Source organism: Macrobrachium rosenbergii, chromosome 23, assembly GCF_040412425.1.
Source record: "Macrobrachium rosenbergii isolate ZJJX-2024 chromosome 23, ASM4041242v1, whole genome shotgun sequence".
In the NCBI taxonomy this organism is placed as follows: domain Eukaryota; kingdom Metazoa; phylum Arthropoda; class Malacostraca; order Decapoda; family Palaemonidae; genus Macrobrachium; species Macrobrachium rosenbergii.
In genome coordinates, this window is record NC_089763.1 from 23,950,995 (window position 1) to 23,963,494 (window position 12,500).

At 36.3% G+C, this 12,500-nt stretch overlaps 1 protein-coding gene across 4 annotated transcripts in view; it reads right to left on the minus strand.

Annotated features, from left to right (window-relative positions):
• LOC136851381 (neurotrimin-like) overlaps positions 1-12,500 on the minus strand; it is a 177,496-nt gene that overhangs the window by 6,197 nt on the left and 158,799 nt on the right. For all 4 annotated transcript variants that reach the window (XM_067125454.1, XM_067125455.1, XM_067125453.1 and 1 more), the window contains exons 6-7: positions 2,383-2,533; positions 975-1,123 (exon numbers count right to left, since the gene is read on the minus strand). In XM_067125454.1, the coding sequence (XP_066981555.1) occupies positions 975-1,123; positions 2,383-2,533 (300 nt within the window). The remainder of the gene's footprint in view (positions 1-974; positions 1,124-2,382; positions 2,534-12,500) is intronic.

A 12,500-nucleotide genomic window follows, 5' to 3' on the forward strand; every position in this document is an offset into this window, starting at 1 on the left:
TATTGCATTCTTCATGTCATCTACACACCAATCTGGTTATCACATTATTTACATGTCAATTCCAGACAGACATTATCTTTTGTCTGTACATTATTCATTATATTTTCATCATCACTATCTTAAAGTTTCATATATATTTGAATCATCACTGCCAATTTTTCATTTCATGCAGAAGAATATAAAGTTTACTTTCAATAATATTTTGATAATTATATTTTTTGTTATGTTTATGTAACATTTGATCGTAAAATTCCTTCAGCGTTTAAATCTCATTCAGATCATATTCATCAAACGATTTTGATCACGTTAAATATTCATATTCATTAATATCATCATATTTTGGTCATTTTTTCTGTTTAAGTAATACTTGATCATCAGATTCCTTCATCATTTCAATCTCATTTAGAATATCATATTAAACAAGTAATTCCAATGATTTTGATCACATTAAATTTTCATGTTTATTAATATCATCAAATTTAAATGACTGTTTTATGTGTCACCTATTTATTATTTTAAATGACTTTTTACAATTTTCACAATTTTAAATGACTGTTTTATGTGTCACCTACTTATTATCATCACAATTTTAAATGACTTATTATCATCACAACTTTAAACGACTGTTTTATGTGTCACCTACTTATTATCATCCCAGTTTTAAATGACTTTTTTCCGTGTCACCTGTTTATTATCATCACATTTTGAAATGACTGTTTTATGTGTCACCTACTTATTATATCACATTTCAAAATTACTGCTTCACGTGTCACCTACTTATTATCATCACATTTCAAAATTACTCGTTCATGTGTCATCTACTTATTATCATCACATTTTTAAATGACTGTTTTATGTGTCACTTGTTATGATCACATTTTTAAATAACTGCTTTATATGTCACCTACTTAAAATGATGAAATGTCAAGTAATTCAGGCTTAATTAATACAATTAGTACAATGATTTTACTCACCGTTCACCACCTGCACCAAAACGGTGGCAGGGTCCGCGTGCTGAGGGGCACACGTGTAGTTTCCCGAGTCTCTCCTGGTTGCCCGGGTGAGGAATAACTTCGAAGTCGTTCTGGCCGGGGTCTTCTCGACTTCGAGGCTCACTCCGCCCCTGGGGGGACGTCAGAAGGGGGAGGAAGGTGGTGGTGGTTTTGAAAATTGCTTAACTTTTTAATGGAGATAATAGTGAGCTGACATTGAAAAACTGTTATGCTTCTCAATGGAGATAATAGTGAGCTGACATTGAAAAACTGTTATGCTTCTCAATGGAGATAATAGTGAGCTGACATTGAAAAATTGTTATGCTTCTCAATGGAGATAAAAGTGAGCTGACATTGAAAAATTGTTATGCTTCTCAATGGACATAATAGTGAGCTGACATTGAAAAATTGTTATGCTCCTCAATGGAGATAAAAGTGAGCTGACATTGAAAAATTGTTATGCTCCTCAATGGATATAATAGTGAGCTGACATTGAAAAATTGTTATGCTTCTCAATGGAGATAACAGTGAGATGACATTGAAAAATTGTTATGCTTCTCAATGGATATAACAGTGACATTGAAAAATTGTTATGCTTCTCAATGACATTGAAAAATTGTTATGCTTCTCAATGGAGATAATAGTGAGATGACATTGAAAAATTGTTATGCTTCTCAATGGAGATAACAGTGAGCTGAAATTGAAAAATTGTTATGCTTCTCAATGGAGATAATAGTGAGCTGACATTGAAAAATTGTTATGCTCTCAATGGAGAGCTGACGTTGAAAAAATTGTTATGCTTCTCAATGGAGATAACATTGAAAAAATTGTTATGCTCCTCAATGGAGATAATAGTGAGCTGACATTGAAAAATTGTTATGCTTCTCAATGGAGATAAAAGTGAGATGGCATTGAAAATTGTTATGCTTCTCAATGGAGATATTAGTGAGCTAATTGAAAAGTGTTATGCTTCAATGGAGATAACAGTGAGCTGAAATTGAAAAATTGTTATGCTTCTCAATGGAGATAATAGTGAGCTGACATTGAAAACTGTTTCAACTTCTTAGTGGAGATAATATTCATCTGATATTGAAAACTGTTTTAATTTCTTAGTGGGGATAATGCTCAGTCGACATAGCTGACACTGAAAACTGTTTTACTTTTAATGGAGTCGAGGGAATAGTCCTCACAGAAGCGACAGACAGACAAACAGACGGACAGACAGACCAGAAACCCTCTCTTAAAATTAGCAGAAGAAGAAGAAAGATCGTAACAGGAAGCTAAGTCATTTACTGACTCTGTAAGAGACAGAACACAGTCTCTGAAACCATGACGTCATTATGACGTCACACTGACGCTACGAACCCTGTGGGGGTGGGGGGTTACTTACCTTGGAGAGTCGTAGTCCAGTTCCATGGGTCCTCGAAACCACTTGACTGAGCCGACGCTCTCAGTCTGGCTGTTGACGATACAAGTCAGACTGATCGTGGAGCCGTTTTGCACGAATATTTCCGTCGGACTAGCGATTTTGGTCTCCTGTACTGCAAATAAAAAGGAAAAGAGGAAAAAATGTAAATATGTATGTAGAATGCATTATACACTTGTACATTTACATTTTTTTTATTAAGAAACAGAAAATACACACACACACACATTCACACACACACACACACACACATATATATATATATATATATATATATATATATATATATATATATATATATATATATATATTATTAATTATGAAACAGGAGAAAAATATGTAAATATGTAAGCAGAATGCATTATACATATATTTTTTATTAATTAAGAAATAGGAGAAAGATATCTAATTAAGTAGAATGGGAGAAATCACTACCTATATATTTTAAATTAATATTTCTTCATTGTTTGAGATGATTGTATTATAGTCACTACACCGCTAAGTTTTTGAGGACAGCTATTTTAAATCAAGCGACTAATATTTCTTCATTGTTTGAGATGAAGTTGTAGCGAGCAGCTAAAGTACAGCACTATCACCCTTATGTTACAAAAGGTTCAGAAAACAAAGGGAAATTTCGCCTCTTAGCGAGTTCTCACTGCTACATCCTGTCATAAAAAGGGATGGTCATGTAGGAGGATGTTTTTGTTTTATATTTTCATGGAAATTTTACTCAGATATTAATAATAATTTTAGAGCATTATTAGGATAAATATTTTTAGGTTGTTTTTCTGGTGTGTTCACCCTTTACAATCTTACATTACCTCACTTTTTTGGGTTGTAGCTTAAATGACAAAACATACTATAATGATTTTTGCATATGAGGAGGTGAATAAATTTCCTTTAAAATGAGGTATGATTCATAGAAATCGTTTGGCTGGTTTCTTTTATAAGCGTTTTCATAGTTGGCAAACTTAAATGCGTTTTTATCATTTTTAAAAACGGCGCTTGACTAGACATATATATATATATATATATATATATATATATATATATATATATATATATATATATATATATATATATATATATATATATATATATGAACTTTTTTATCATCCCATATACCAGATGAGGAAGATTTTATCAGGAAGTCTGGTAACGTAAATATTCCCTGAATAAAGTCAAACTTTACCAGTCCGATGTCGTTCAAAAAAGTTTGTTACAGTTAATAAATTTTCGATGAAGTTTTCCTTATCTTTCAAATACGTTTTATGGGCACATTTTTTCCCGGGCATAAAACCAGAGTTTATTAAATTTCAGGAAAGTGCCTTTGTAGGCAGGAAGTCTTCCTAGGGGAGGAAGCCACTTTTACATGATAGAAGACAAGCTCTCTCTCGCTCTCTCTCTCTCTCTCTCTCTCTCTCTCTCTCTCTGCCCCTTTCCTCCACCCTTAACTAATTCTTCTTCCTTAACCTTACATCTCATCCATTCCTCACATTTCCCCCGTAGAGGGGTAATGCCGCCAGTGCACCTCACGTGTCGCACTGTAGGTATTACTGAAAGGTTGACTGCAGCGTCCCTTCAGTCCCTAGCTACACACACATTTTAACCTTTTACTATACCTCCATTTCTGCTTCCTTTATTCCATCTTGCTGTCCGACCACTCCAACTCCCTAAGCTTTTCACTGCTTAAAGCACTGTATGGCTGAAAGTGCCAAAGTGCTTGGGCTTTATAGCCAAATTTTTAAAATCATCCTCCATATTTCTGAACCATTCACTGAGACCCACCTGAAATTCACTGCCAAATACATCTGTTGACTTTCACAGCTAGGAACAAAAAGAGAATGGATCTTTCTACCCAACAATCCCCGTAGGAGGGGTAGTGCCGTCAGTGCATATCATGTGGTGCACTGTAGGCATCACTTAAGATTCTTTGCAGCGTACCTTTCTTAGGCCCCTAGCTGCAACCCCTTCCATTCCCTTTACCGTATCTCCGTTCATATTCTCTCTCTTCCACCTTATTTTCCACACACTTCTAACAACTGATTCATGGTGCAAGTGCGAGGTTTTCCTCCTGTTACACCTTTCAAATCTTTTTACTGTCAATTTCCGTTTCAGCGCTGGATGGCCTTACAAGTCCCAGTGTCTGGCCTTTGCCCTAAATTCTATATTCTATTCTATTCTACCTAACAAATGCTGCTTTTGAGAACACCTCTACAAAGCCTAATCTACAAGGAGAATTTACAATCACTCCTAAGGACTACGAAACTGACAAAATCCTGAAGGAGGTCCACAGTTTCCTACTATTGGGTTCCATGGAAGAGGTTACTGAAGTGATATGTGGCCATTTGGTTACTCTGCCGCTTGACACCATTCTACAGCTCTCTTACACTGCTGCTGGAGGGATGTATGAAAGGGAAGTCAAGACACTGATAGTGATAGCATTGGAAACCTTCGAACGAAGGCGCCATGCATTACTATCCTAATGCTATTCTCCTTTTAATACACTTGTATATTTAAACTTTTTAATAAATGAGCTCTCTTCTTTCTGTATTTCCCTTTACCTTCTCTTACTTAAGAATGAACACCATATTATTTGGAAGCTGGAATTTCAAGTCAATGACCCCTGCGGTGGCCTTGTTCATTATGAATAGGGTTAATCTTCCGAATAATAATAATAATACCAGCAAAGCGTGCCTCAATTTTCAGAGTTTGTTACTCTTAGGGTATTACATTCTTGAAACCTTGAGGCGTGACTGCTACCGTAAATATGGGCATCAGAAGACCTGTTTCATTGAATACCCCATTTATTGTATCTTCAGCTCATGACATGACGCTTAGCTGTGCCTTTACAAGTTAAAAAAAAAATTAAGAAACAATGCCAAAATGTCCTAACTGATCTTCACTCGCCCTGCATGTGGTTCAAAGGTTGTAGAGCCATTCTTGACAAGTCTTTATAAAGTTCAAAAAAGGGAAGAAACATTGCCAAAATGTCCTAACTGATCTTTACCTCACCCTGCATGGTTCAAAGGATGTGGCACCACCCTTGACAAGCCTGCACAGATGAAAAAACAAAGATGAAAAAGACACACTCGACTGCAGAAAAAACTGACAGTCACTGCAACTGCAACGGCACAAGGATCAACACCACCGCTGGCAGCAGCAGCCTCACTTCAAAAATTGATATCTGAGGGGGAGGAAAAACAAATGAATCGCGATGCAGATGGATTCCTACCACCAACAAAAAGGCGCAAGAACATGGTCAGCAAACGTCACCTGCTCCCATGGCAACGCCTACTTCTGCCAATTCTCCTTTCCCTCCCCTTCTCCCTTTCCTCAGGCCTGTCTTCTTTCTTCTCCCCTCAGGCCTGTCTTTCCTTCCCCTCTCCTCCCTGTTCCTCAGGCCTCAGGTCTGTCTTTTTCCTCCCCTTTTCCTCAGGCTTGTCTCCCCTCCCCCTCTCCTCAGGCCTGTCTTTCCTCCCTCCCGTTTCTCAGATCTGTCCTTCTCCCCCCCATTTCCAGGCCTCCCCTCCCCTCCCTCTTCAAGCCATGTCTTTCTCCTCCCCTTCTCCCTGTCATTCTCCCCTCAGACCTGTCTTTCCTCCCCCCTTTCCTCAGGCTTGTTTCCTCCCCCTCAGGCCTGTCTTTCCTCCCCCCATTTCCTCAGGGCCTGTCTTTCCTCCCCTCCCTCCCCTCCCTTTCCTCCTCCCCTCTCAGGCCTGTCTTTCCTCCCTCCTCCTCAGACCTTCTTTCCTCCTCCTCCTCAGGCTTGTCTTTTCATCCCCCTCATTTTTCCCCTCCCACTTCCTCAGGCCTGTCTTTCCTCCCTCCCTCTCCTCAAGCTTGTCTTTCCTCCCGTCCCCCTCTCTTCAGGCTGTCATTCCTCACCCCCTCTCCTCAGACCTGTCTTTCCTCCCTCCCTTTCCTCAGGCTTGTCTTTCCTCCCCCCCTTCCCTCAGGCCTGTCTTTTCTCGCCCCCTCTCCTCAGGCTCGTCTTTCCTCCTCCCCGTTTCCTCAGGCCTATCTTTCCTCCCCTAACCCTCTTTCCTCAGGCCTGTCTTTCCTCAGGCCCGTCTTCCGCCCTCCTTTCCTCAGGCCTGTCTTTCCTCCCCCCCTTTCCTCAGGCCTGTCTTTCCTTCCCCGTTTCCTCATGTCTGTCTCCCCCCCTTTCCTCAGGCCTGTCTTTATCCCCCTTACCCCCTCCCCCCTCCTCTTTCTCCCCTTCCTACCCCCTTCTTCCCATCTCTCTTCCCGGAGTCAACTGGCATCAAAATACCAGCTGATCCACAAGACTATGACTAAATCACGAACTGTCAGTCACCTCAAGTCAGTTCGACAGTCTGCTTTAGAAAATAATTAAATATATAACTAAGAAAACAGAAAAAGAAGAAGAAGAATAAAAAGAACTAAGAAGTGACGACTCTCCACTTGAAAAGTCCTATACATAATGGTCTATTTCACCTTTTGAACCCATTGACTAGAAACTATGCTACTACATTTCTGTCTTGCACATAAACTCTGACAAATACTATCACAAAAGTTCCTAATTTTTCCTTAAGCGAAAATTAAAAATGATGTCTATGTCAACGTCTTTTGAACCCATTACCCAAAACTATTCTACTATTCCACCGTCTTCCACATAAACTCATCTCTTGAACTCTGGTGAATACTATCACTGAAGTTCATAATTTTTTCTTGTACGAAAAATAAAAATGAGGTCTATTTCAACTTCTTTTGAACCCAATACCCAAAACTATTCTTCTACTGCACTGTCTTCCACATAAACTCATCTCTCGAACTCTGGTGAATACTATCACTAAAGTCCGTAATTTTTCCTTATGCGAAAAATAAAAATTATGCCTATGTCAGCGTCTTTTGAACCATTACCCAAAACTATTCTACTATTCCACTGTCTTCCACATAAACTCATCTCTTGTACTCTGATGAATACTATCACAAAAGTTTATAATTTTCTTTTACGAAAAAGAAAAAATGATTTCTTTTCGTCCCCGGTCTTCCATTCCTCTTCCAAGGTTCTTTTTCTTTTCCTTCGAAAAAATTGTTTTGCTTTCCTTCCTTCCTTTTCTGACTATATCGGGACTGGTCGCCTCTGTAAATCTTTTCCCTCTTACAACAGATGCGTACCGCTAGGTTCAAAGGTGGGGTGGGGGTTTCAATCCCACCTGTACCCGCCCCCTTTATTTTTATTTTCTCATGACCTAGTTTCGTCGTCTCTTCCAGATTTATATGTATATGTATGTATGTATGTAAATATATATATATATATATATATATATATATATATATATATATATATATATATATATATATATATATATATATAAAACTGAATCACGAAAAATATGGAACGAGATGAATATATAAATAAAGGCAATACCACGAAGGAAAGTGAAACAACGGAATGGTGCTGGGCCTTTCGACACTGTCCTTTGCTTTTGCGTCTGCTAAGTAAAAAGGACAGTAAAAGTCGAAAGGCCTAGCACCACTTCGTCGTTTCATTCTCTTCGTGGTTATATATATATATATATATATATATATATATATATATATATATATATATATATATATATATATGTATATGAACACGACAGTAGACTTTCCTTTCGATTTAATATACAAAGTCACACCGTATGAATTGATACTATACTCGTGTTTCCTCTTCGCATAAATTAATGCCATATTTCAGCCTATAGAAGCGTGTCTTTATGTACATACATCCAATCCCAAGTGTGCATACGCCTATATATATGTCAATATTCATGGCAAGACAGGCAACTGTTTGGGGAGAAGTGTTTCCACAGGGGGGAGGGGGTAACTGTTCCCACCAACAGTTGCCCCTTGAGGAAACACTCCTGGCTGAACTGTGGACTGTTCGCCCAAGAGGTGGCTAACTTCCATCTTTTGAAGCATTCTTGGGCAAACAGGCAACTGTTTGGCCATGACTGTTTCCACAGGGGGGCAACTGTTGGTGGGAACAGCCCCCCCCCCTTTGGGGAAGCACTCCTGGCTGAACTTTGGACAGTTCACCCAAGAGACGTTCTTTCAACTAAAAATGAGAGTAAGCATCAACTGATAAGGAGAGCAGTTTCATTATGAAGAGTGACACAAAAATGCCTAAGGACGAAGACTCTGAGAGAGAGAGAGAGAGAGAGATTCTCCTGTCTCTTTTAAACTGTCTTTCTTTGGAACCTTTGGTGTATTTTAATTTTATTTTGAGAGAGAGAGAGAGAGAGAGAGAGAGAGAGAGAGAGAGAGAGAGAGAGAGAGAGAGAGAGAGAGAGGGCGCACTGAATGACATATTGAAAGGGCATCGATACTTCCTTTTGACTCTGTGCTTCTAAAAATAAAAACAGCAGATTTTTTATTTTTTACCCTTCAGCCTAGAAACTTTTTTTTATTTCTTCTTTTTCCGTTGTTACGTAGCGAGAAAAAGGGACATTTGAAATCTCCTGACCCATATTGTTCTTGCAAGAGAATTTTCCTTTAAAAACCTCTTTTTCAAAAAGGACTGAGATACGCTGCAATGGGTTGCAATGTACAATTTGTTTTTCTCTTTGTTTTTAGAATTAAATAGACATCTAGTTTCATATATGTCTGATATATTGAAGTACCTAATTATTTCTCTTCAAATTATTATTATGATGATTATTATTATTATTATTATTATTATTATTATTATTATTATTATTATTATTATTATTATTAGTATTATTAGTAGTATTATTATTAGTAGTAGTTTGATATATCAGTAGTAAGTATTAGTAGTAATAGTAGTATTTCTTCTTTGATATATCATTAAATTATTACCTTATTCTTATTATTAAATTATTATTATTATTATTATTATTATTATTATTATACAGTTTCGTGAATATCTGATATATCAGTCCTAATTTCAAGTACCTACTTATTCTTCTTCTTCATTATTATTATTATTATTATTATTATTATTATTATTATTATTATTATTATTATTATTATTATTATATTACTGGGTCAGGGCAGTCGACTAAATTATTTATGATATTATCCATGGTTACAAAGACAGTGGAGAAAATATCTGTCAAAAGAAATAAAATAGGAAATGTATTACAAAAATAACACCAAAGTAAAAATAAAATACAACAAAGAAATAAATGAAATGAAAAGGATAATATGAAACAGATATAAACGTAAGTAAAATATATTGAGAGACAAAAATAGAAAAAACTGATGTCCAGAAAAATTTGTAAAAGATACATTATATAAATAACACGTGAAATAAAATAAAACAAAATAACTGATCTTCAAAGCAGTGGAAGTAAACAAAATCAAAATCAGTTTTTGAATAAATATAAGGAAATAATCTTGAAAGGATACGAACGAAGATCATAAAAATAAAGAAAAATATGAAACGCCAAGCAGATATATTTATCAAATTCACTTTTAGAATAAATATACGGAAATAATTTGAAAGCACGGGAGCGAAGATCATAAAAATAAATAAAAATACGAAACGCCAAGGAGATACAAATATAAATGATAATTCTCAGAGAGAGAGAGAGAGAGAATAAAGGAATATGAAATGATAAAAAAAGTTAACAGGTAAAAAAAATAATAAGAGAAGAAAAGGTGGTATAACATGTTCAAATAATTTCCTGACATACTTCAAGCGTGGGACACGTTCTCCCTTTCTTTCCAAATCTTTTCTAAGGAATGAAATGGGACGAGAGAGGGTTTATTTTCATGTCTATTGTAAAATGTCCTTCCTTGGCATCTTTGATGTATTTTATTTTGAGAGAGAGAGAGAGAGAGTTTATTTGCCTGCCTGTTTTAAACTCCTTACTTGGCACCAATGATGTAATCTAATTTAATTTTGAGAGAGAGAGAGAGAGAGAGACAGACAGAGAGTTCATTTCCCTGCCTCTTTTAAAACTGTCTCTCCTTGGCACCTCTGAGAGAGAAAAGGAGAAAGATATGTCCAGTGTAGAATAGTAATATCTTTTATCTATATTTTTCCTCCAAGCTCAAAGTTTATTCAACGGAATCCTCGTCCCGTCCGAGAGAGAAAGTCGATCAACCGTATCCTGAGTCCTCCATAAACGTCGAGCCATTCCACTCGACCTGTGCATATGTCGTCTTTTTTTACCTCTCTCTCTCTCTCTCTCCAGTTCGTTTCCTCCTTGAGAAAAAAAGGTAAAATTTCTGTGCATATGTCTCTCTCTCTCTCTCTCTCTCTCTCTCTCTCTCTCTCTCTCTCTCTCTCTCTCTCCAGTTCGTTTCCTCCTTGAGAAAAAAGGTAAAATTTCTGTGCATATGTCTTCTCTCTCTCTCTCTCTCTCTCTCTCTCTCTCTCTCTCTCTCTCTCTCTCTCTCTCTCTCTCTCTCTCTCTCTCTCTCTCTCTCTCTCTCTCTCTCCAGTTCAGAAAAAAAAGGTAAAATTTCTGTGCATATGTCTTCTCTCTCTCTCTCTCTCTCTCTCTCTCTCTCTCTCTCTCTCTCTCTCTCTCTCTCTCTCTCTCTCTCTCTCTCTCCTTCTCTCTCTCTCTCTCTCTCTCTCAAAAAAAAAAGGATAAAATAATTTCCCTCTCTCTCTCTTCTCTCTCCTCTTGACATTTCAACCCTTCAGTAAAAAGTAACCCTGTACATATGTCCTCTCTCTCTCTCTCTCTTCTTTTTGGACCTTCCTCAGTATGAATGAAATGCATGATTATCAACCTTTTTTTTTTTATCGTAAGTTTTTTTTTTTTTCTCTCTCTCTCTCTCTCATTTATTCCCCAGTTCGTTTCCTCCTTGGAGAAAGAAGGTAAATTCTGCAGTATGTCAAGTTTCTCTCTCTCTCTCTCTCTCTCTCTCTCTCTCTCTCTCTCTCTCTCTCTCTCTCTCTCTCTCTCTCCAGTTGTTTTCCTCCTTGAGAAAAGAAGGCAAAATCGTGATAGTTTGTCTCTCTCTCTTAGTTACTAAAATATATCTCTAATATATCTCTCTCTATATCTCTCTCCAGTTCGTTTCCTCCTTGAGAAAAGAAGGTAAAATTCATATATGTCGTTTCTATATATATTATATCTATATCTCTATATATATATCTATCCTCTATTCGTTTCCTCCTTGATAAAAGAAGGTAAATATATATATGTCGTTTCTATATATAAAAGAAGGTAAATATATGTATATGTAATCTCTCTCTCTCTCTCTCTCTTCTCTCTCTATCTCTCTCTCTCTCTCTCTTTCAGTTAAAAAAAAGGATAAAAATAATCCCTCTGGCCTTTTCCTTCTTCGTTGACATTTCAACCCCTTCAGAATAACTCCCCTTAATAATAATTATTTTTTGACCTTACATTCATGATTGCTATTATATTTATTAAGTTTTTTTTTAGGTCACAACTTCTTCATTTATTCCCCGTCAGGATTCAAGGCATGCAGTGATGACTTTGTCCTTGCGAGAGGAAATCGTAAGTTTTTGAATGACTTTGTTACTAAAATATATATTTAATATATACTTCTGTATGTGTATATACATACTATGTATATATATATATATATATATATAATATTCTTGGTAGCTTTAATAATCAGAACATTCTATTCAAACCCACTGATTTACCTTTCGTAAAAAATCCACAATTAATAATAATTTACAACATTTCTATCTATTTATTCATTAATAATTGTTTTCTCTAATAACTGATCATAATAATAAACTAAGTCCAATAATTTAAATAATAAGTGGCCCTGTGGTAGGCTTGTTCCACATGAATGGCTTTCAACTTCTGAATAATAATAATAATCATAATAATATCTTCTATTATTATATTGATTAGAAATCCCTCCGCATATAAAACAAGCAAAGAGCATGATTACCGAAATTAATATGAGGCATAGAGTCCGAAATATTTGCACCTTGAAATAATGAAGAATGAAAATGAATTTCAATTTCATCAAATCTAGGTTTTTGAAAATTCCGCGCCGAATAATATATTCATTAGTTTTCTCTCTCGGATATTCTGAAAGGGATTAGCAGATAGACACGCCAGGATTTAGTGTATGATCGAGTCTGATTAGAATTCGTTATTCGATTATAT